Here is a 25,054-nt window from a genome sequence, read left to right on the forward strand (position 1 = left end):
CTTTGGTGTAAGTGACCTCTCAAAGTCATACAACAAGTTAATGTCAGAATTTGAAATGAACTCATGTCTGACTCCCGTGCGTGTCCTCTACCCATTGGACATCACTGCCTCAAGACTATGGGACATAAGCTAGAAAAGTACTCTACACCCTAAAAATAAACCAACAGAATTTTTATGCATTTGATTCTCTTGATCTTCATAACATCTAATACCGATATGTATATAACAGGTGTTTGAAATGGATATCGCCAAGCAGTTGCAAGCTTACGAAGTTGAATATCACGTGCTTCAGGATGAGTTGATAGATTCGTCTCTCAATGACAATCAGAGAATGGATAAGTTGGAAAAGGCAAACACTAGTTTGAGAAAACAGAACTTTGATCTACTGGAGGAGTTGCAGGTACTGTTTATATTTCCAGCTAACGAGCCATTGAACCATTGTTTGTACATATTTTCAGAAGAGACCATTGTATAGAGGAGACGTGGGCCAGATTTGATCCAGGTTAAGGCATAACTGAAATTACTGACTTCAGTATTTCCTATTTACAGTTGGTACCAGGTGGACTTACCAGTATTTAAAACCTTTTAAGTTTTTCTGGAGCAGAGGTTCCCGAATGTAGGGCTTACTGGTGGCCTGTGGAAAGCTGGCTGGGGTCACATGATGCTGGCTCACTTCAGTTAATGTAATTTAGCAGCTGGAGAAGACAGCTGAAGATACATTAATGCAGTCTTAACATCATTTTCGCATTTAAGCAATTGCTGTAGTCAGGCAGTCACAAATGGGAGAGATGTCTCTGAGATGCATTCTCTATTAAGGGGTGATCCTTGTTATGAGAAAGTTTGAGAACCCATGATCCAGGATGATGAGAAAGACGTGAAATAGTACATCTTGGATGTCCAGAATCTGCCCTCAGTCCATTCAATCTGCAGTTGTGTCAGTGGCTGCTTCAAAACTTGCCCTCTGAGGGATGAGAGACGCAAGGCAGGTCTTCAGAGATGGTACAGTTGGTCTCTGAAGGAGCTGATCCACTCTGAACTCCTCAGGGCTCCTTCTTTCTGTCTGATTTGCAAAGAAACATGTTAATACAACTTCTGAGTACATGGGTAGTTTAAAGGGAATATGGGGGTAAGAGATGGGCTCTATATTTAGATTTTCAAGCTTCTTGGATCAAAAACAAAAACTTGGAAGTTAGATGACAGAGTAGGTAAGATGGAATACAGGCCTTTGGATGCTTATTCAAATCCTACTCAGCTTGGTTTGTTCCCTCAATCGTTGGCAGACACATTTTTTCCTTCTGAGTCATGAACGTTTCTGCATCTTGATACCTATGGAGTGTAGTTTTGTAGTGAGTAGAGCCCTGGATTAATAGTGATGCTATCTTTAATTAAAAGGTGGCAGCTAATAATTATAAAGATCTATTAGCTAATTATTTGTAGATTTAACTTTTAATCTGCTCTTTGGTATATTCTAGGTTTACTCATACTAGAGCCTAAACAATAAAGATTAGAGAGAGAAAGAGAAAAAAATGGATTGTTGTCTGTAGACAATGCTATTTATAAGTAATACTAGGTTTGTGGAAGTAGCGGTACTTACGCTTTAATTCAGTGTGTGTTTTCTACATAATTAGAAAATCTGTTACAAACATGACATATCTCAGTAGGACTTTTTAAAAGTCTGAAGGACTGAGGAGAACTCCGTCTGTAAGGTCCACTGGTTTCACAGTTTTTTAGGAAATTCTTGTTTTCTTTTTCCCCTTAAGGTGGCAAATGGAAAGATCCAAAACCTAGAAGCTACAGTAGAATTTTTACTGAACAACGAGAGCAAATTGAAGCAATCCATTCTCACTTTAGAGCTGGAGAGGAAAGCTTTGCTGCAGACAGTGGAAGATCTACGCACGCAGACAGGCAGCCCAGGTGGAAAACATCTACTTACTAGGCAAGAGTGCATGGATGCCAACTGACAGCTGCAATTGTAATGGAGCAGACAAGTTCCACAAAGAGAAAGGGAAGAACTGTTTTTTACTGTCATCATTGGGATTTGACACTGTCTTCTTAGCATTGTCCATGCCTTACTGTAGCCGAGTGAGGGAATGGGAGTGTCTGCAAAAATATGAGAAGCACGTTTCTCAGGGAGGAGACTCTTGCTTGTTAACTTATAGAATTCTTGTAAACTATAAAATATGCAGTATAATGATGGGCAGGAATAAATAACTAAATAACATATGTACACTCCAGATACAATGTACTGTAAATATCTGCGGTCATGGACTCTTCCATAAGTGCTTCTAAACCTAAGTGCTTCATATTGGTTACGTGTGCTCCTTTTTCTATTAGAAAACTCCACGTTTAATAGGTGTTCTGTAAAAGGCTGGAGAATTACATCAGTGAAGTTTTTGAACTGACTCCGTCTTTTTGGGACTACAAAGTATTAGCATTCATGGATAGATTTGTGATCATACTCGATAGATTCTGAGTGTAATTCTCCTGTGGCTTGGCTGGGTTCCACTAATCATGTTGTTAAGGCCTCTGATAACTGCTTTGTGTGCTTAAAGGTGTTAACTTAGTGGACCCTGGAGAGCTGGACTTGGTTGTACGTAACTATAATTGTGAAGCATTTTGCCATCAGTCTTTATAAAACATACTGTTTTAATACGTTTTGTTTTGACATCCATTGTTTTAGTACTGTTGATTGACATGATCTGATAAATGTACCATTGAAGGTAACTGCATTTTACTTTTTCAACAGAACACACTGACATTGTCATGGCGGAGTCTGTCACTCTCACAGCATTGTAGTGGATTTATCATCCTGCCTAAAGGCGTCATTTTATTTATTTCTGATCTGCTGTGTGATGTCAGACAGCCTCTTTCGGGGAACTGAATGCCTGCTGATTTTTAGTTTAGTTTGGTACTCGGTGCCCATCCACCCTTTGGAGAAGAACAATATTTAAGACTCTTTCTCTGAAATGGTGGAGGCACTTCAAAGCTTGATTTTGTGCCAGACATACTTACACTGCTTTATAAAGGATATTGGGCTAAAGTATGAATTAGGACCATGGCCTATTTACAATGCCTCTTTTGAGGAAGATTACACATTTTAAAAAGCTCACTTTTCTGGAAAATACAATGAAAGTAGTTTTCCGGCCAGTTAAAGCACCACTGTTTCAACTACAGGTGCAATAATATCCAAGGAGATCCAGTTAACTTGGTGTTTAATTAGACCAAATAGTATCACAAATTTGTTCTTCCCCAAACTCAGTGTTACAGGTATCAACTTGTTGCTATAGTGGAGATTAGTATTTCAGATGTGAGTTTCCTAAATTGTCAATTTCTTATTCTTAAAATTTTAGGGCACATTTATTTCTCTAATCCACAATGTGGTGGAAGATCTTTTACTTCATGCATGTTTCTCTATGGTACATTCTGCTTACAGCTGTAATGTGCACTCTGGTGCGAATCCAATACTAGCATGTGGATTAAAGTGGAGAATTTGCTCTTTAATTTCCAAATTACAGATTGATTCCTGTAATTTCTTAGATGTGGCTGGTTCTCCAAATCCACATTGTTTGCTTAGAGTCTAAATTCCATACAAGCCAGACATTACAAATCTGTTTACCTCTTGTGTTGGTTTTTTTTTTTGAATTGAGAAACCATACAGAAGCTCACACTTCACATTTTAAAATCTCTTTACATCGTACCCTTTTACAGTTTGAAGGCTAAGTTATGTTGCATTTGGACATCTAGGGGCCATTACTCATACACTGGCTTTTTACATTAAAAGAACAACAGAGAAAAGTTAGTGATCCAAGCCAAAATTTGTTTGCATGTTTTGTTGCATCTAAGAACAAAAACAAAGTTTTCTGTGTGATAGTTCTGAAGCTAATATGTTAAGAGTTTCCCTGAGATCACAGTATCATTTTTAAATAGTTATTAATGAAAACTGATGGACATCAAACTTTTTTAGGCACACTAAGAACCCCAGTTGTGAACTTGGACCTGCGTCTGTATCTCTTGGCTCAGGATGTATATTTTTGGTATGACTCAAGTTGTGCAGTAATTTGGCTCATGTTCTGCTTCTCTCCCAGTGTAAGTGGAGGAAAGCCTCTGGCCCAACGACTTTTTCAAGAATTTATTTTCCTTCAGACAATATAATGCTGAGTTGAAAGGGGGCTAGAACAACTGTTCCCAGAGGAGAGTGTGGTTAGTAGGTAGGCATCCATTTTCAGTCTCAAGTGTCCACGTGTTTGTGAGTTTGATTTTGCCAAGAAGCAGAGCTTTCCAGGGTGAAACCTGTCCATGTACAAATGCACCAGATTTTGCTAAAGTGGCAAATAGCATACCTGACTGACACACTGAGGCCCAGACCATCCCCAGCACAGGATCTGAGCATTAATGGGACAACTGCATTAGGATCTCCCTTGCTTACATGGAATCAGATGAGCGTGCTGTTTCTGTGGGATCATTTTCCTGCCTCTTCTGCCCTGTGCCACTAGATCTCAAGGGGGGGCAGGAAGGAAGAACATGGAGTAAAGGAGGTGACCTGCTCCAAGTCACCAACCCTTGCAAAGCCCAGGCGTTTCCATGCAGAAATGAGAGAGAAGTAATACAGCTTGGTGCTGTATGACACCCCTGACACACACCTTCAGGTCCCCTCTGCTTCTGGGGACTCTACCAATAGCAGTATAGTTCTGTGTTGCTAGGTGGAGAGGATCCTGAACTATCCCTACAGGCTGGTTGCTGTATCAGAACAGAAGGCGTCTCCCTTACCTGTAGTTAAGAGATACTAGCGAGTTAGAAACCCATAAATCCATGTCCTAGCCTCCAAAAGGGAAAACTCCTCCCTCCCGAGGGAACAGTCTGAGGAAAGCTGCAAGTTGAAGCTCACAGAATTTTCTCCCCCTTGCCTCTCCCACAGGTGATTAGTCTCTTCCCCCTCCCCCCCCACTCCGATGGTGCACAGAAAAGGGGGAGGAAAAAGAAAGGGGGAAAAAGAGAGCGACTTCCGAGGATTCCCCAGGAGATGGTCCCAAGAGTTCATTTCCATGCACAACTTGCGCCTTACGGGATGCTCTGCTGTGCTCGTTCTGTGACTAATATAAGGGTGCTGATGACGCACACTAGCGTACCAGCTCAGAGATGCACTGTGAACAGGAGAGGGTGTCAGCTAGTGCAGAAGAGAGACTTGGCCTGTAATGTGGCTAATCATGCCGTCTGTGACAAGAAAGAATCTGCTCCACTAGTGCTTTGAAGTCAACAGTGCCCCGTGGACTGCGGAGCTGGTCTGGCAGGTGGAATGCCACCCTGCAATAGCAGGCTTTCTTTTCCTTGTCCAGCATCTGAGAACATGCCGCTGCCCTCATTGCTGGCTCGTTGGCATGTCAATACCTTGGCCCATTTATTTTTAAGAGATCATTATATAGAACCTGAGAATAATGACACCGCGCCCATCATCTGAGGAGGTCGATGCACTTTACAAAGGTGGGTAAGCATTATGATTCCCCTTTAATACAGAGTGAGGAAGTGAGTCAAAAAGGAGTTGAGAGACTTGTCACAGGTTGCACAATGTGTTAGTGGTAGCTGGCACTAAAATCCAGGTCTTCTGAGTCCCAGACCTGCGCTCTCAAACACTAAATAATTCTGCCCCTCGTTGGTTACTGCAAAATCTTTGGCTTTCTCTGATGTTACTGTATCAGAGGGGTAGCTGTGTTAGTCTGGATCTGTAAAAAGCAACAGAGAGCCCTGTGGCACCTTTAAGACTAACAGATGTATTGGAGCATAAGCTTTCATGGGTGAATGCCCACTTCGTCGGATGCATGTAATGGAAATTTCCAGAGGCAGGTATAAATATGCTGGCAAGAATCAGTCTGGAGATAACGAGGTTAGTTCAATCAGGGAGGGTGGGGTCCTCTGCTAGCAGTTGAAGTGTGATGTTACTATGGTCTTCAGAGCCATGACATTTTCTTTTCACTTTCAATTCCCCTTTTTCCTCCCCCTCCCCCCTCCAAAATGAGAGTGCTTCCTCACGCTTTCAAAGGAGGTGGATAAACCTTAGGCCAGATTCTGTACTGCAACTCTCAGGAGAGACAACACGGGAAGGCAGAGGGGATCGATGGTGGCTTCAGCCTAACTTTGTGGCTCTCAGATTCTAGCACTAATTAGAGCAGTGTCCTGGGGCTGTTCTGACTACTAACAGCTTCCTCAGACTTTCTAATCCGCTATTCTGCAGCCCAGAATGTCCAGAGGGGACAGAGCTGGAGCAGTGTAAAAAGCAGAGCATGGGCAGAGCACGGGCTGGCTTGATCCAATGACTGTAATTACACTCTTCTCCCATTGATCTCACACCCACACACCCTCAGAGCCTGATGGGCAAGTGTAGTTCAGCTGGGAAGCTTGGCTCATGGAAAAGAATGGGAGCCTGAGGCACCATGAATGTATTTTCATATTGGAGGTTTTGGGTCTTTGGTTTTTCAACACAAATTGAAATTTTCCATGGAAACCTAACACTTCACATTAAGCATTTCATTTAGTCAAAACCCAATTTTCTGTCCAAAACCAGGTTTGATCAAAAATTTCTGACCCACCCTACTTAATATGCTACATTAATGTATGTGTCCCCGTCTCTGAGATGCATGTAGATATTACGGAATTGCTGGAGCAATTTTTTAAAAAAATTCTGCCCTCTTACAATTGCAGAATTTGAATATTGAACTAAAGCTTTATTTGTTTACTGTAGTGAAAATTAAGCTCTGTTTGTTTCAACAGTGCTTGCTGTATGGGGGGCGTCTTGTGTTGGGCTGTGGGACTCATTTGAAAATGGGTGTATTGGCAAAAAGTGTATACCTTTATTTGGGTGGTTTGGCCACTTTCCCTTTCTTGGAGCAGATTAATATTTGCTAAATTGGTTCCCTTTCCCAAGCTATTGAGAGGTGAAGTAAAGAAGCCTTTGGAAATGCACAGCAACAAGAGTCTTGGACCTAAAAGACCTGGGAAGTGTGCTGTGTATTCCTGAGTGCTATCTACTGGTATTTTATCAACTAATTCTTAACAGATGTACAGACATCTCTTTTATAGAGCACTCCTATAACACAGACAAGGTGGTCTGGTGTCAGGGGGCAGAGATGCGATGGGCAGCAAATCCGTTTGGCCTGAGGGTGAGAGTTTCTGTCTGTTTTTGCTAGTCATTAGGAATCAATTGTTAGGTCTGGGCTAGAGAGCAGGGATGAGAGCAAGTTCCACAAAAGGACAGAATTTCGTAGAATCCTATTTCTCTCATTGGTCAGAGGAAAGAATGGGGTAGAAGTGTGAGTTCCTTTGGGCAGGGGAGAGCATCTGGGGAGGTTGGGGCCCTACAATGATTTGCGTATTGTATTTGAATATTAATGAGAACCCAGCATGGGCATTCTTTTATGTTGCGTTCAAATAAACATCCATTAATTAATAGAAATTCTGTAGCTGGCTCGCGGGAGAAGAATAAGCCACATTTTGACTTTATATGCATACACCTTTCCCATTCTTTTCAGTGCACGTATCATGGCTATTTGAAGACAATTTCACCCTTATTATGGAATAAGAACAACAAATCTGTCAAGTTTTAAGGCTATCCAGTAATGGTCTCCACATTCAACCTTAACAATTACACATTTCTCCCCTTGAATTTAAGAAACTTAAGACCATTCCTGCGAGCCTTACATATGTGAGCAGTCTCTGGGCAGTACAGGTCTGTCGCATCTTACGCACATTTAACATGCGCGATTTCAACTTTACGCGGTCAGCAAAACCAACAATTTTAATACTGTATCTGTAGTGCGGGCGATTTCGCCCGCCGTTGAACTCAATGGGGTTTTGGCTATACGCGGTTTTCGCTTTACGCGTTAACCGCGGAACGGAACCCCCGCGTAAGATGAGACAGACCTGTATCATTGCGAGTGACAGGAGTGAAGCTTTGCATGATCATATCCTGAACTTTATTCCTGGTTTCTAGCTGTGTAAATGATTTCCATATATATTTTGTGTGTATACAACATATAAATGATTTGTATTTTTATATCAGTGAACTTAAGTTTGCACATTGCAGTTTTTACCCAGTAAATTTAATTTTTGAATGTTAACCTCTTCTGGTCTTGTTTTATCAAATTACTGTAGTGATAGTGTGTGTGAATATGGATGTTTCCATTACACTCATTTCCACCTGTATATTTTTTTCTATAGTAAGCACATTCTGCATGGAGGTTAGTGTGCTATAACTGAATATACAGCTGATTAACAAAATGAAAATAAAGCACTGGAATATTTATATAACTTAAAATTGAAATCTATTTGATGGGCTTCTATTGCATAGGGCAAAACCAATTGCTAGGTTTGAAAGACTCAAGCGCCATCCAAGTCAATGACGTATGGAACTGTCTTCCACAATGATCAGTCTGATGCATTCACACCCAGATTGGATACGTGTATTACTAACTTTTTACACTCCTCTTCTGTCAGTACAGACGAGCATGTATTACACGATAATGTGACCATTAAACTGCATGCTTTAATTTTAAAAGAACAAAATGCTCAATGGCTGAAATCCTGGCCTCATTGCAGTCAGTGAGAGTTTTGCCACTGACTGCAGCGGGACCAGGATTTCACTCAGTCTGTATATGAAAACATAAGATCTTTATATCCCACATCTCCTCTGCACACCCCTTACTGAATACAGAAGGCATGGAAGACCAGAGCAGAGAAAAATATTTTCCTAAATCTAATGGATTTAACATTTTAAATCACGTCATTACCAGCTGAAGGAATTCCTGTTTTTTCTAGACACATCTGATCTTTCTTGCTGATTCCTTCCAGCTGCTGTTTCTCTCCATCCTGTACAGAAGTCCATCCCATGTCACTCCCAGATCCCATTTCCTTTCTCTCCAAAACTCAAACTTCCCTGCCAATATGTCTGGAGTTGAAACATTTTACAATTAGGTTGCATCTGTACTAAAAGGGTGAGGGTATGACGGAATGGATCATACCAGCATCATAGCCTCCATTTTCCCATCGAATGTTTCCAAGTTGCCAGCTAATTGGAGTGTTGATGGGGTGAATGGGGATTCTGAGGGCTGAGCATCTGGGTGAATGTTTCTCCTTTGCCAATATGGTTCCATGAGTTTTGGTTATGTAGTTGGAAGGTACTTGCAGGAATCTGAAGGCAACTGTAATATTCTACGTTTTCATTTAAGACTTATAATGGAACAAATGTGGGGAGCTGGTGAATAGACTGATGGCTATAAGACACTTAAAAAGGAATTTAGAAAATCTAACACATATATGAGCCAGGCTTTAATGATATCAATAGTATTTTCTGTTCCCTGTTTAGCAACCAAAAAAAACCCCAAAACAATACCCCACAGTTCTTTTAGCAGGACAGTTCCCTGCCCCCTATGGATAGACTTGAACTGCATTATATACTATTATGCTGTGTGCTAGAAGTATGAGAGGGGAGCAAGGAACCATATGCTAAATATTATGTTTGCTCAGTCTTTCGGCCTGAGTATAGGCAGATGGTGCCTTCCTTTTCATGGAAATGGTTTTGACAATTTTCTCTCTCAAATCCAAAAATCTTTTCCTGTACATGATCTGATTACTATAATTAATCTTGATATTTTACTAGTTTTTTTCCCCCTCTTGCAAGTCACCTATTTTTAGAAGAGTGTTTTTACTTGTGTGCACATAACTTTCATTTAAAGTATAATGCAACTGAGGGAGACACTAGAGTGACCTGTAACAGCTGAGCAGTTTTTTATGGGTATTTCCCTATATACACAAAGACTGCAATGGAGGTATCTCAGATACCATTGTGTGGCACCTGTACCTAAACGGTGACTTCCTAATGGTGACCAGAGCTGATTGAATACTATTTGTTCCATGATATTTGGCTAATATCCCTATTTCTTAATTGAAAAATCATTGTACCCTGTTTGATAAGTTCTAATAGTGACTGCTGCAGTGTCATTTTTTCCCCTCCCCCCAAAATACTCTGAGTGTCTAGCACCTTGTAGCATTAGGGATGTAGTTAGTCAGTGCGAGAGTGTTGCGAAAAACCATCTAGCAATTACACAGTACAGCACTGCCGGCAAACCTCTGTCCTAAGATTTTTTTTTTTTTCCAAATTTAAACATAGTAACACCAGAAGAATGGCCCAGTGGTTAGTGTGCTGACTTGGAACTCAGGTGGTAGAGGTTCAATTCCCTGCTCCCCCACATAGTTTCTGTGACTTTGGGCATGCCACTTAATTCCAGATCCTCAGAAGTATTTAAGCACCTAACTCCATGGGTGTTAGGTGCCTAAAAACTTTCAGGTATGTCTACACGGCAAAGAAAAACCTGCAGCTGGCCCATGCCAGATGGCTTGGGCTGCAGGGCTGTTTCATTGCTGTGTGGACTTCTGGGTTTGGGCTAAAGCCTGTGGCCTCCCACCTCACAGGGTGCTCCAGCCCGAGCCCAGAAGTGCACACAGCAATGAAACAGCCCCACAGCCTGAGCCTGAGCCAGCTGGCACGGGCCAGCCACGGGTGTCTAGTTGCTATGTACACATACCCTTTGGAGGGCTTTAGTCTCTCTCTGCCTTCATCCTCCATCTGTTTAGAGATATTGGGATTTACATCCTTCCCTTACCAGGAGTGTCGCAAGAATAAATATGTTAAAGACTGTGAAATGATATAATGCCATGGTGATGTGGCCATGTAAGTACCTAGATAGAATTGATTACCCAGTAAATATGATGACCACATGCTTTGAATACAGGAGGCCAAACCTTCCTTAGGTCGATCTACTGGGTGTAGAGTTTCACTTATGAGCACAGACACCCTGTGATGTGGAATAGTCTTTCTTTAATAGAGCTTCACTAAAATGAATGTGGGAGGACAAAGAATGGGCAATAAAACTAACTGATTCTGGTAGAACCCGGACACCTCCTTTGAAAGGCGAATGTGATGGTTACCCCTCCTTAGTTTTATATAACCTAACACAGGGTGGATCGTTTGCTGATGAATGATATTGCCAGAAAATATTCATTTCACCTGAATAGTCTGAGGCTGCAAGGTCCAGTCCCTCAAAACAGGCCTTTTCAGGTTAACCAAAAGCAAGTCAACAAATATTTCATAACTAGGGAGACTCTTCTGGCCTCTTTATATAAATGGCTTAAAGGGGATTACTCTTTTAACGAACTGGACACCACTGAAGTTGTCACGATTGTAGTTTATATATGAAAAGCAAGACAGAATGGGCTATTCTTATAGAGAATAGATGGGGACAATAAAATTGTGATTATAAGGAAGGCATAGGGATGTTCTGGGTGTTTTAGGGATGTTCCCTTTCCCCCAATCAGTAATGTAAAACTATATGCATTGTTTGGAAACCACAAAGAGGTTTTGGGAAACTTTGATCTGATATTTCTAAAAGGGAATGTTTCTCTAGCAGGAGGTGGTGAGAGAGAATGAGAGGTGGAATCCTAAATCTGCTCTGGAATTGGATCCAGGTCCCAGGAAGGAAAACAGTCTGATATTACATGATCATATCAGCCCCCAGGTATCATTTTGATAAAACGACTATTTCCCTCAGAAGTGACTATGACAATTCTTTAATCTCTCTCCTTGCTTTAACATGATGTGCTAGAATAACTGATTTAAAATGTGACTGAGTAAGTTGCTTTTCTTCCGACTAAAAGTGGAATGTGGCCATTACCCAACTGTGGCTTTCTCTTCTTCCAAGATGGCAAGTTTCCAATTAAAAGATTATTTGTAAGTAAATTTGCTCAGGGTGACCCTTGGGAGGAGAGAGCCTGCTCGCTACTCCTTGATACATCTTGTTCCTCAGAAAGTGCTTGTTCCTGACTAGTTAACTAGGAATTAGGAAGTTGTCCTCTGTTTCCAGAAACAGCATGGTTTGTCCTGTTTTCGCAGATTTATTTGCAAAATCTATTGCAGAATGTATAGGCGTATTACTACTCCCGCCTGGAGTCTGTTTCTACATTTCCAGCACTGGATTTCCTCTGCTTCAGGATGTTTTCCCTGTCAATACTGGCTTCTGCAGTATGAAAGGTTTTGGAATGGAAGTGTAGCCTTGGTCCCTTCACAGCTGCATTTCTTGCCAGTGTTAGTTGGAAAGAGCAGAGGAGCCTGGAAAGTTGAGTAGTTGTTGAGTTCTGTGTTCTCAGTCAAGCCAGAGATACTTGAAATGACTACCACTAGGTGTCGTGGCTTTCAACTGAGGAAAATAGTTTGTTTCTGTAGGGCACCTCATCCCAAGCCAAACCATCAGAGAGGCCAGTCCCACTGAGTGTGATCCATATCTGCTGACTAATCTTTGACCTGCTACACACCTTATGCTAAGTATTTTTGGTGAGGAATCCAGAATAGTGATTTCAGTGTTTGGAGTTGAAGCAATATACAGATAAAAAAGAATATGGGACCCTACAAATGGCTACAGTGCAAAGAAATTAGAAATATTATAGTGAGCAATAATAATAATGCATTTTGAGTGGACTCCATACAGGAAAAATGAGCCATCAGAGAGGTAATAAGTATTATGCTACTTTTTTCAGAAGGTGTAAATATTTGGGTACTTTTTAGACGTTGGGAGAAGTGGACTGAGCTTGATGGCAAAGGAGCATAAGCAATGTACCTTCAGGCCCATCGTCTCAGAGACACGATTTTGTGCTTAGTTAGGTACATCCAAGGCCTACAAAATTGACTGTGCCAGCTCAACAAAATGTGCAACTTTATTTGCAGCCAGCGGAATGCATGCAGGATGGCCTAAGTGTGTTCATGGCTTCTCAAGCCAGTGAGTAAGTGCACTGTCCAATTCTAAGCAGTGAAGAAGCCCTACCAAGAACCAATTACAGTAACTGAGCCTTGGTGTCGTGAAGGTTTGTGACTGTTGCAAGAGAGAGAGGGAAAAGTGGTCTGCGTAATAGGAAAACCTCTTCAAACTGCATCTGAGATATCAGTGGGGGCGCAATACTTCAGACAACCAGGCCATTCATTATTTAATTTTGGTTTCTAAATAGTAACAAGCAGCAGTTCAGTGCCGTGGGACAGACAGAAATAAATATAGTTAGTCCATTGCACTGCCCTACAACTCGAAGGTCCTCACCAGAATCGTATCACTAAGCTATCCGCAGTTAACATCAAACCTTGCCACAGTCTCCTCTTTAAATGCCTGAAAAAAGATGAAGGTACTTAAATATGGATTTAATTTTTAGGCACCTGAGTTCAACAGTGTGGCCATAAAATCTTTGTAATCATTAGGTTGCTAAACTAGATCAATAGGGTCAGATCACTGCTTTAATTCACTGACTTTGTTGGGGGGGCTGGGAAAAGGAAGGTGGGGTATTGAAGTGGGAGCCCCAGCGGAAACTGCAGCTGACTCACTCAGGGTTCCTATTGGAGCTTAAGGGAGCCCATGGTGGTGCCACATATCCCCTCTCCTTTGTAAAGCTGAACCATGCATATCTCACGTCAGTTCTGTTGGCAAGTGTAGAAGGTAGGATGGTAAGGCATACTTGCATCTGCATTCCAATTGTGGTAGACATTGCATGGGGGAAGGAGGAAGTTCCATAAAACTTCTTTCTCACGGAATCTGTCCCATGGTGAACAAAACTGTTGGCGTGTCTTATCCTCAGAACATCTTTAGGTAGCTTATTTAATTACTGTTCATTATTTCTATTCTACCAATGCAACATTATAGATCCTCTCCTTTAGAAGGTGCATTATGAAATGGATGCCTCTTTCAAACCATGTACATTAGTTTCAGAAAGAAGAGAATGTCTATTTTCCTTCCACCAGATGTTTACAAGACATTATTAAACTGCCTCAGAATGGGGCAGCCCTGACTGCAGATTCTGGGCTAACTAAGAGCTTAGTGTTAATGGGTTCATATAAATTATTAATCACCAGGCATTTGCTTATGCCTTGAAAGGCAGTAAATCTTGTTTCCCCTTTTTTATGGCTTCATGCCTCACCCAAAGGGGAAAAAAAATTCCATTGTCAGCCTTTACTTAAAAAAGAAGTAGGAAGTTCAATGGTTATAGGACATTTTAGAATAAAAGCATGCATGAAAGAAGGAGGAAATGAGAGTTTAAGAAGTAAAGAGCTGACAACAGGGATTTATCCAAAACCTCTGGGTGACTTGTAGGTTTTAGCAAACCCATCCAGAGCCCAGCAAGTGCCATGAAATGTCTCTGCACTGTGGACTACATGGGTGACTTCGGAAAAAAAAGATGAAGCCATAGTGTTTTGATTCCATAAGGAAGGTTGTTGTAGACTTTCCATTAAAAGCCCATTCTCAATTCCCCTCCCATCATCCATCATCTCTCATAAACCAAAGATGGGACACAAAGACCCAAGATGAGTCTTCTGTGAGCTGTGTTGCCTACCACTTAGCCTAATGGCATTAAGATGTAACAGCCATAGTAGTTGAATACTGAGGTACTTGCTGGAGTATCCATAGAGTTTAAGGCTAGAAGGGACCATTAGATCATCTAGTTTAGCCTTGTGTGTATTGCAGGATATTAAATTTCACACAGTTTCCCCTGTATGGTGCCCAGTAGCTTGTGATTGGCTAGAGCATATCATCCAGAACAGCACAGAGTCTTGACTGGAAGACATGAAGAGATGGAGAACCCACCAGTTCCCTTGGGAATCACCCTCACTGTTTAAAATTATGCCTTGTTTGTAATTTGAGTTTGTCTGGCTTCAGCTTCCAGCCATTGGTTCTTGTTATGCCATTCTCCAGTAGATTAAAGAGCCTTTCAGTGCCAAGTATTTTCTCCCCAGTGAAGGTACTTATTCATCCTAATCAAGGCACCGCTGAGTCTTCTTTTTGATACACTAGATAAATTGAGCTCTGTAAGTCTCACTGTAAGGCATTTTCTCCAGCTATCAAGTAATTTGTGACTTTTCTGCACTTATATTTTTTAGAATTATTTTATGTTTATCAGGAAGGGAAGGAAGTAGCTTTTAAAAAAAAGACCCCTTTTGGCAGAGCCCCCTCTTCTTGTTTCATTTTATCTCCTCTTTATTGCTTAATATTAGGGACCCAGTCTTGTTTCCAGAGAGAGTTTTATAATTAATTTCAACAGGGGCATGATCTGGCCCTTACTTTTTTCCATATTAGATGGGCAGTCTGCCGGGGGGAGGGAGAGAGCAGCTTTTTTTTCCCCTCGTGCATTTATTCCCCCTAAAGTTTAGACCTAGGCCTATGATTCTCCAAAGCAGATAAGCAGTTTTTCTCTGACCGAAGTAGGTATGAGAGGCACTTAGTTCTACTCAGTGTGGTGCAGGTTAAATGTAATTTACACTTTGTATCACTCGGGCAGAGCAGAGACACGAATGGCCAGCAGAGACTCCCCCTCTGAGATGAGAGCTCCCTACTGGTGTAACTGTGCCACTACTCGGTCCTGTGCTATCACCCTGCTCCCACTCTGCACCCTCCCAGCATAGAGCTGCATTGGTGGAAGAAAAAAGTGGAGAGAAGAGATGTATCAGCCCAGAGCTCTTCTATGCCTAACCTCTACTGGCATAGGAAGTACACCTTTAATGGAACCTACCCCTGTGGCTTAATTTAGAGCAGTTGCGGGGCTGCTCTGTTGATGGAGCTAATGCACACTGGCCCTGAGAATCAGGGAGCCGTAACTACCTCATAGACTCATAGACTCATAGACATTAAGGTCAGAAGGGACCATTATGATCATCTGGTCTGACCCCCTGCATGCTGCAGGCCGCAAGACCCTTCCCTGGACTCTACCGTTGAAGTCCCCAATCCTGTGTTTTAGTGACTTCAATCGGCTGAGACCCTCCTGCTAGTGATCCCTGCCCCATGCTGCGGAGGAAGGCGAAAAACCTCCAGAGGCTCAGCCAATCTACCCTGGAGGAAAATTCCTTCCCGACCCCAAATATGGCGATCAGTAATACCCCGAGCATATAGGCAAGAGTCTCTAGCCTGACCCTTGTTGGCCATTATGCTGTTCATGTACCATTGCTTGGTTTTCCTTGGCTACTATGTTTTATCATTAAACCATTCCCTCCATAAACTTATCCAACTTAATCTTAAAACCAGACAGGTCCGTCGCCCCCACCGTTTCCCTCGGAAGGCCGTTCCAATATTTCACCCCTCTGATGGTCAGAAACCTTCGTCTAATTTCAAGCCTAAACTTCCCCCCGGCCAGTTTGTATCCATTCGTTCTCGTGTCCACATTAGTACTAAACTGGAATAATTCCGATCCCTCCCTTGTATTAACCCCTCTGATATATTTAAAGATAGCAATCATATCCCCCCTCAGCCTTCGCTTTGTCAGACTAAACAACCCAAGCTCCTCTAATCTCTTTTCATACGACAGGTTTTCCATTCCTCTGATCATCTTAGTCGCCCTTCTCTGCACCCGTTCCAGTTTGAGTTCATCTTTTTTAAACATTGGAGACTAGAACTGCACACAGTACTCCAAATGAGGTCTCACCAGCGCCTTATACAACGGAAGCAGGACCTCCCTATCTCTACTAGATATACCTCGCCTAATACATCCCAAGACCGCATTGGCTTTTTTCACCGCCACGTCACATTGCCGACTCATAGTCATCCTGCGGTCCACAAGGACCCCTAGGTCCTTCTCCTCTTCCGTTACTTCTAACCAATGCGTCCCCATCTTGTAACTAAAATTGTTATTATTCGTCCCCAAGTGCATCACCTTACACTTTTTACTATTAAATTTCATCCTATTTCTGATACTCCAATTCACAAGCTCATTCAAGTCTCCCTGCAGAGTATCCCTATCCTCCTCCGAGTTTGCAACTCCTCCCACCTTCGTATCATCCGCAAACTTTATCAGCCCACTCTTGCAATCGGTCCCGAGGTCAGTTATAAATAGATTAAATAAGATGGGTCCCAAAACCGAACCTTGAGGCACTCCACTAGTAACCTCCCTCCAACCCGACAATTCACCCTTTAATACGACCCGCTGCATTCTCCCCATTAACCAGTTCCCTATCCACCTCTGGATTTTCATATCGATCCCCATGTTTTTCATTTTAACCAATAGTTCCTCATGGGGTACTGTATCAAACACTTTACTGAAATCCAGGTATATTAGGTCCACCGCATTTCCCTTATCTAATAAGTCCGTTACTTTCTCAAAGAAGGAGATCAGATTCGTTTGGCACGATCTGCCCTTCGTAAAACCATGCTGTAATTTATCGCATTTGCCATTAACTTCAAGGTCCTCAACTAGTTTCTCTTTCAGAATCTTCTCCAGCACCTTGCACACTACTGATGTTAAACTAACAGGCCTATAGTTACCCGGGTCACTTTTTTTCCCTTTCTTGAAAATAGGAACCACATTGGCTATTCTCCAGTCTAACGGGACTACCCCCGAGTTTACAGATTCATTAAATATAGTCGCTAATGGGCCTGCTATTTCCCGCGCCAATTCCTTCAATATTCTCGGATGAAGATCGTCCGGTCCACCCGACTTAGTCCCATTAAGGCGTTCTAGTTTTGTTTCTACCTCGGATGCGGTAATCCCCCATCCCGTATGCCCCTCTGTAACGGTGCTAGTATCCCTAATACCTTCATTGGCCTCATTAAACACCGATGCAAAATATTCATTGAGATATTGCGCCATGCCTAGATTATCTTTAATCTCCTCTCCGGCTATAGTCTTCAGCGGTCCCACTTCTTCTTTCTTTGCTTTCTTCCTATTTATATGGCTGTAAAACCTCTTACTATTACTTTTAATTCCCCTCGCTAAGTCCAACTCTTCCCGGCCTTTGGCCTTTCTCACTCTATCTCTACATTCTCTGACTTCACTAAGGTAAGTTTCCTTACTGATCCCTCCCCTCTTCCACTCTTTGTACGCTTTCTGTTTTTTCCTAATCGCCCCTTTCAGCCGGTCGCTCATCCAGCTCGGTCTAAGTCTCTTGCTTAGTAATCTTTTTCCCTTTTTGGGGATACAGGCCTCTGACAGCTCTTGCATCTTTAACTTGAAGTAATCCCAGGCTTCTTCTGCCTTTAGGTCCCTTAATACGTTTGCCCAATCCACTTCCCTTACCAGTCCCCTTAATTTGTTAAAATTGGCCTTTTTAAAATTATAAACCCTAGTCTTTGACTTAATTCTGGTACTCTTTCCATTTAGTTTAAAGCGAATTAGCTCATGATCACTGGAGCCCAAGTTGTCCCCCACTACCACTTCCTCAACAAGGTCCTCACTACTTACCAGAATCAAATCTAAAATGGCCTCCCCCCTCGTCGGCTCAGCTACCACTTGATAAAGGAATTGATCCGCAAGCACATCTAGGAACATCTGAGCCCTATTATTGCTACTAGCGTTTGTTCCCCAATCTATATCCGGGAAGTTAAAGTCCCCCATAATTACACAGTTTCTATTAGTATTTACCTCCCTTAATACATTAAACAATTCCTTATCCATATCCTGGGTCGATCCCGGCGGTCTATAGCACACCCCAAGCACTATCCCCGGAGCGGCTCTAGTAGTACTTTTACCCAGCTTGAGTATCGCCCAGACGGACTCTGTGTTATCTATTCCATCCACTATTATTTCTTTACAGCTTATTTCACTATTGACATACAATGCCACCCCCCCACCTTTACCTTTATCCCGGTCTTTCCTAAACAGTGCATACCCCTCCATACCTGCGTTCCAGTCGTGACCGCCATTCCACCACGTTTCAGTTATTCCTACGATATCCGGTTTCAATTCTCGGACCAAGAGCTCCAATTCCTCCATTTTATTACCTAGGCTTCTCGCATTGGTGTACAAACAGCCTAATGTATGTCGTTTAGCCTGTCTCCCATTACTAGCACTGTATGTTGCGGGCCTCTTTGTGTTCGTCCCCCCTGTCCCTCCTATGTCCAATCTCATCTCCCCGGCTATGTCTCCTCTTATTACACTCAGCTTTTCAATACCGGAAACTGGCGTGGAGATTAACTGTGCATCTCCCAACCATCTCCCCAAACTTCCTAGTTTAAAGCTCTTTTGATAAGATGAGCCAGCCTCCCTCCCAGAAGTCTATTTCCTTCCCTACTCAGGTGAAGCCCATCCCGCGAGAACAGGTGTCTGTCCCCGAAAGCCTCCCAGTGGCCATACATCCCAAAGCCCTCCTTATAGCACCACTCCCTTAGCCAACTATTTATCCTCACAATCCTATCAGCCCTTTGCTGCCCTTCCCTCGGAACAGGCAGAATCCCACTAAAGATAACCTGAGCCTCTGTCTCCTTGAGAGTCTTCCCCAGCCTGGCATAATCTCCCTTGATTCTCTCTAACGAGAACCTGACATGCCCTCCCACCATCCACACACTCTCTTGCACTAAGTACCAAATCTGTCACTGACATCTGAATGCCTCACAAAATGGTAAACTGTTCACAGAGAGGGGTATTTTTCTCTGTTTAATACTGTTTCCTTGCTAAATTCATAGGTTTTAAGGCCATAAGGAACCATTATGACATAGTCTGACTTCCTGCATAACACAGGCCATAAAACCCCAGCCAGTAATTCTTTCATCAAGTCCATAATTTCTGGTTGAACTAGAGCAAATCTATCCAATCTATAGGGATGGATTCTGACCCCATACACTGCTCCAAAGAGCTTACAATCTCATTTGAGAAAAGATGCAACAAGAGTATGACAGACAAAAGAAGGGATGGGAGGACATGGGTAACAAAAATAAGATCACTGTTAAATAGGTAACTTTTGCGCAATTTGAAGGTTCCTGATTGTTCTGAATTTCCCAACTGACCCCAAACAAACCATAGCTTCCTATGCCAGTACCAAGAAATCAACTGGCCCTGAAAAAATGTTTTATAGAGAACTGGTAAACAAGACATATGTTAATGAGGAAAATGTAGATAGGGCAGGGTGAAGGAGAAGGAAGTGAAACTCCTGTAGCTAGCACTACTTTGTTAATAGACCAATCAACTGTAACAGATGTTACATCAGTTGAAACCACTACAGTCTTCATCCTCACTGGTACCAACCTTCCTATAAATGGAAAAATCATTTTTAAAGGACAACAAGGGGGTTGGTCATGCCCAATTATTGAGGCATCAGGAGCAACTCCCTAGTTAAGGCTGTGTTCTGATTTATACTTAAACCATTGCTAAAAAAAAAATCCTTTACTGATTGACTTAGTCTCCAAATTTGATATGTATTTAGAAGTCAGCTGAATTGTTCTTAAAGTGGTGAATAGGCCTTGAGTTTCAAAATGGGTATCTAAAGATAGGCTCTTAAGGCCACATATAGGCAGCTAAACATTCAAAAGTGCTGAGCTCCCAGCAGCTTCTACTAACCCCTTTAAGTAGTTAAATGTGGCATTAGGAGCGTAACGTCACACATGCATTTCTGAAAATCTTGGCACTTGGATTCATATTTTGGATTGGAATATCTTTGTGACTTTGGGCAAGTCACTTAACTTTTCTGTGCTTTAGTTTTCCCATTGCAAACTAGGGATATACTCACTGTTTGTACATCTTTGAGAGATTTGGATGGAGGAACGTCTTAGATGGGGACAGTATCTCGTTGTTTATTTAAGGAATACTCTTTAACAGTGAATCGAGTTCTCCACTAGATGGCGATGTTGTTTCAGACAACTTGTGTTTAAAGATGTTTTCCCTGGCCAAGAAACAAACTCCTAAAGGTGGTGGTAGTTATGAGAAGAGCTGGACAGGAAGTCATTTTTTCCCCATTACAGTGTCTCTCTCTCTCTCTCACACACACACACACACACACACACACACACACACTCTCTCTCTCTCTCTCTCTCTCTCTCTCTCTATATATATATATTTTGTGACAATTTCCATTTAATAAACATTTTTTGTTGAAAAGATATTTTATAGAAAATTTGACCAGCGCTGATAAGTTTCAAGAGAATCCTAACGCATGAGCAACTATTGGGGTGGGGAGAACCTTTGGGAAAGACTAGTATAATACCTTATACAATTATACTACTTATCTCAGGTATTACTATAGTATCTGAGAACTTCAAAATCTTTGGTGCCTTGATCCCTACCTCACAGGGATGTTGTAAGAAGGTACTATTATCCCCATTTTACAGAGGAGGAAATGAAGTACAGAAAGACTAAATCACTTACTGATGGTCAGACAGGTAGTTCAAGACAGAACTAGGACTTGAACTCAGGTCTCCTGCATCCCATGCTAGCATCCTAACCACTGACTTCACTTCATAATCTGTGTTTGGAATGCTTCAATATAGATACACCTCTACCCCGATATAACGCCACCTGATATAACACGAATTCAGATATAATGCAGTAAAGCTGCGCTCCGGGGGGGCGGGGCTGCGCACTGCGGTGGATCAAAGCAAGTTCAATATAACGCGGTTTCACCTATAACATGGTAAGATTTTTTGGCTCCCGAGGACGGCGTTATATCGAGGTAGAGGTGTATATAGTAGGAAAGGTCAAAACTAAATACCTTTGCATTTCTACCTGTACTAGCTCCATACAGATATACTCTTAATATTTACGTTACCTGTGTGCCAGGAACAAAAGAGGGAATGGACTGATTGTAGCAGGGCCGGATTAACTCTCCTGTGAGCCATGGGCTATTAGATTTTGTGGGGCCCTTTATCCTAATTTAAAACAAAATGATCACAATTGTGGCATCGAGGCTACTAATGCTATACTAAACTTGCCTTTTAATTAACGTAAAGCCATTCTGTGATTACATTTCAGTCTTAAAACATGTAGAATATAGTTAAGTTAATTCACAATAGCCTACTTCTTACCTTAGAACAGCTGTTATATTAGTTTCTTTCTGGGAGGGAGATTGGGTGCAGGAGGGGGCTCCAGGCTGGGGCAAAGTGTTGGGGTGCAGGAGAGGTGAGGGGTGTGGGCTCTGGGAAGGAGTTTGGGTGCAGAAGGGGATTCTGACCTGGAGCAGGTGGTTGGGGTGCGAGGTTCACGCTCCAGTCGGGAGGCGCTTACCACAGGCAGCTCCCAGCCAGCTGGGCTCAGGCAGGCTGCCTGCCTACCATGGCCCCATTCTGCTCCAAGAAGCAGTCATCTCTGTGCGCCTCTGGAGGGAGGGGGACAGTGTGTCTCCGTGTGCTGCCCGCACCCGGTGCCCCTACAGCTCCCATTGGCCAGTTCTTGACCAATGGGAGCTGCGGGGACGGTGCTGGGTGTGTGTGTTTGTGTGCTATGCGAGCTTTGATATGCAGTTTGATCATGGCATGGATAACAAAGCCAACCCTTTCTTTAAATCAAAGTGATGAGTGATTTTCTCACAGTAGAAGGTGCTGCATTAACCACTGGCCACCACTAGTCTATCGTCAGAGTAGTGACACAATGGGGTGCTGTCAGCCCCGCCCACAGTCCACCCCCGCTCCTCCCAGGCTCCGAACCCACTCTGCCCCAGGTCCTGCCCTCTCCCCGCTCAGCCCCCACCACACCCTTCCTCAACCTCCAGCCCCCTGCTGGCTTGCTGCATCCCTCCTCAGTCCCCCACCCACCGCTCACCTCCTCACCTTGCCTGCTCGCTTCTTCACCCTCCCTGCCCGCCACTCGCCTCTTCACCCACCTGCCACTCACCCCTATGGCACCAACTTTCCCTCTGCTGGGTGGGTGTTCGTCCACCCCCCGCCTCTTCCCGCCCAAGCACCCGCCTTCGCTCCGCCCCCATTCCACCCCTTTCCCCAAGTCCCCGCCCCTGCCCTGTCTCCTCTCCACCTCCTCCCCTGAGCGCGCTGCATCCCTGCTCTTCCCCCCTCGCTCCTGGAAAGCACTAAGTGCTGCCAAACAGGTGTTAGGCAGCGGGAAGCACTGGAGGAGGCGAGGAGGGGGTAGCTTGGCTGAAATTTTTCCCTCCCGCTCGCCTCCTTATCTGAATATCGGGACAAATGGCATCCCGATCGTACATTGATCAGGACACGGGCTAAAGGGACATCTGGTCACCCCAAGAAAGGCTGAGTGGTACCAGAATGAGACACGATGCAGTGAGGTAACAAATGCCTATTGATGGGAAACCTGGACTTTTTGGTAAAGATAATAAATATTTAATTATAAACTAAGATATTTATTGGTGCCTTGACAGTTTTGAAGCCTTCATCGCACTCATAACCCTGCTGTTAGTTCATACTTTCTGAAATCTTTGCAGGTCCCCTGTAAGTACCATGTACCATAAACACATCTGTATCATGCAACTGTGGCGCTATCTTTAGTTATCTAGTACAGAACAGTCCTGAATCCTCTCTTACTCACTGTTCTACAGTGTCATAGTTACATACATCTATTTCAGGTCTTTATATCTCAAACAAGACATGCAATTATAATGTGTAAGCATGCTTTAAGTTATAATCATGCTAAACCCTGCAGTTTTGCACAAACAAACCCACCACTACAGGGGTATTGCTTAAGTAAGGAAGGAGCAAATTCAAATAGTAGGACTGGGTGCCTGAAGATTAAAGAACAAGTTAATCTCAGGAGAAGCTTGTGTTCAGAGTGATGTTGGTCTTGTTTTAAAAGAGTAGAGTTACATGATTCTTGGAGACCTTGGCTCATAGTCTGATCTCAATCTCACTGGTGTAACTGAGATCAGAATCTAGCCCTCTGTCAAACAGCTGTTTTAATATGAGCAATTAAAAAATAACCTTTTCATTATCATCAGTAGTAAGTCCATCACTAGCCTCCATTGGTGTAAGAATTCATCTCTTCGTATTGTGGTTTATCTGCACCCAGACTGCGACTAGCTCTTGTGAACAAGGTGTTCTTGTTCAGGGAAAACACTGAGCAGCCAACCTCTAAAAACAAAAACAAGGCAGGTGTGTCACCCACACCCAGAGCCTCTCCCTTGGCTTTATTAAACCACATGAAATTGAAAGCATGCTGAATGATAAGTCATATGTGGGTGTTACAGTCACTTCTTTCTCTAGCATGCTTGACTGCAGAGCCAGTACAGTCAATTTGGTGGATTTCATATACAAAGCATGGGAAGTGTGGGAAACCACCCCCTTTATCTCAGTTTGCGTCTATTTCCATGTACCAGCTCTATCAGTATAGATTCAAAAATCAGAGGAGTTACTCTGGATTTACATTGACATATGTGCGAGTAGAATTTGACTCCAACAATTTCACTTGCTCTGCTGTTTATGGGGGAAAGAGGGACAATAGATGGCCTGCCTTATGTCACTTTTCCCTTGCACATGACTATTTTGGACACAAATGGGCTCATTGGTAGCATACCAGTGCATATGATTCATGTCACGTTGATTTTATCCCCTAGATTTGTATTTTTAAAAAAAAGTTAGCTCTAGCTAGCCAGAAGATTCTTGATGGGAACACTTTTCTGTCAGAAAGTCCAGTTTTGTCTAAGATTAACTTTTTGTATGCATGTGTCTATTTGAGACATTTTCAAAAGGAAAGTCAATGTTATCATTTCATTTTGACTGTTATATTGTATTCTAATGTTAATATATAATATCCATTAATATTATGTTTTGACATTACAAAAATGTAATGTTTTACTGTTTCCGAATCAAGATGTTTTGGAATTTCCTGCCTGTAAGGAATTTTGAAATTCCAGCTTTTTGTTCTAGTTCAGAACAAAAACAAATTTTGAGTAGTGGGCATTTTGTGTAAAATTCCATTTTACAACCAGCTCTACTTAGCTCTTACATAGCACTTTTTCTCTGTAAATCTCAAAGTACTTTACAAAGATGGTAGATATTTTTATCCCCACTTCACAGGCAGAGAAATGGAAGCACAGCAAGATGAATTGATTTGCTCAGGGGCACCCTGGAGGCTAGAGACAAAGCTAGGAATGGTAGCCGGGTGTCCTCGGTCCTGATCCAATGACCTAGCCACTGGGCCACACTGCCTTTCATAAAAATAAATACAGAATATTAGCTAACATGCAGAACACTACTAATCAGTCGCATGGCGCAAAGGAACAGGAGTATTACCATGTGTGAAAGAGACATTTTCAGCAACAGGCAATGAATGTAATTAAATATTAGGGTTCTCCCACAACATCCCCCCCCTCCCCCGCAAG

The 25,054-nt window shown here is 42.6% G+C and overlaps 1 protein-coding gene across 8 annotated transcripts in view; it reads left to right on the plus strand.

Moving 5' to 3' along the window:
* Window positions 1-2,652, plus strand: part of TBC1D1 (TBC1 domain family member 1) — a 201,327-nt gene extending 198,675 nt beyond the window's left edge. For all 8 annotated transcript variants that reach the window (XM_054029703.1, XM_054029701.1, XM_054029705.1 and 5 more), the window contains 2 exons: window positions 230-400; window positions 1,761-2,652. In XM_054029703.1, the coding sequence (XP_053885678.1) occupies window positions 230-400; window positions 1,761-1,961 (372 nt within the window). In that variant the 3' untranslated portion in view covers window positions 1,962-2,652. The remainder of the gene's footprint in view (window positions 1-229; window positions 401-1,760) is intronic.
* Window positions 2,653-25,054: the final 22,402 nt, after the last annotated feature.

The sequence above is a fragment of the Malaclemys terrapin genome, chromosome 5 (genome assembly GCF_027887155.1).
Source record: "Malaclemys terrapin pileata isolate rMalTer1 chromosome 5, rMalTer1.hap1, whole genome shotgun sequence".
Classification (NCBI taxonomy): domain Eukaryota; kingdom Metazoa; phylum Chordata; order Testudines; family Emydidae; genus Malaclemys; species Malaclemys terrapin.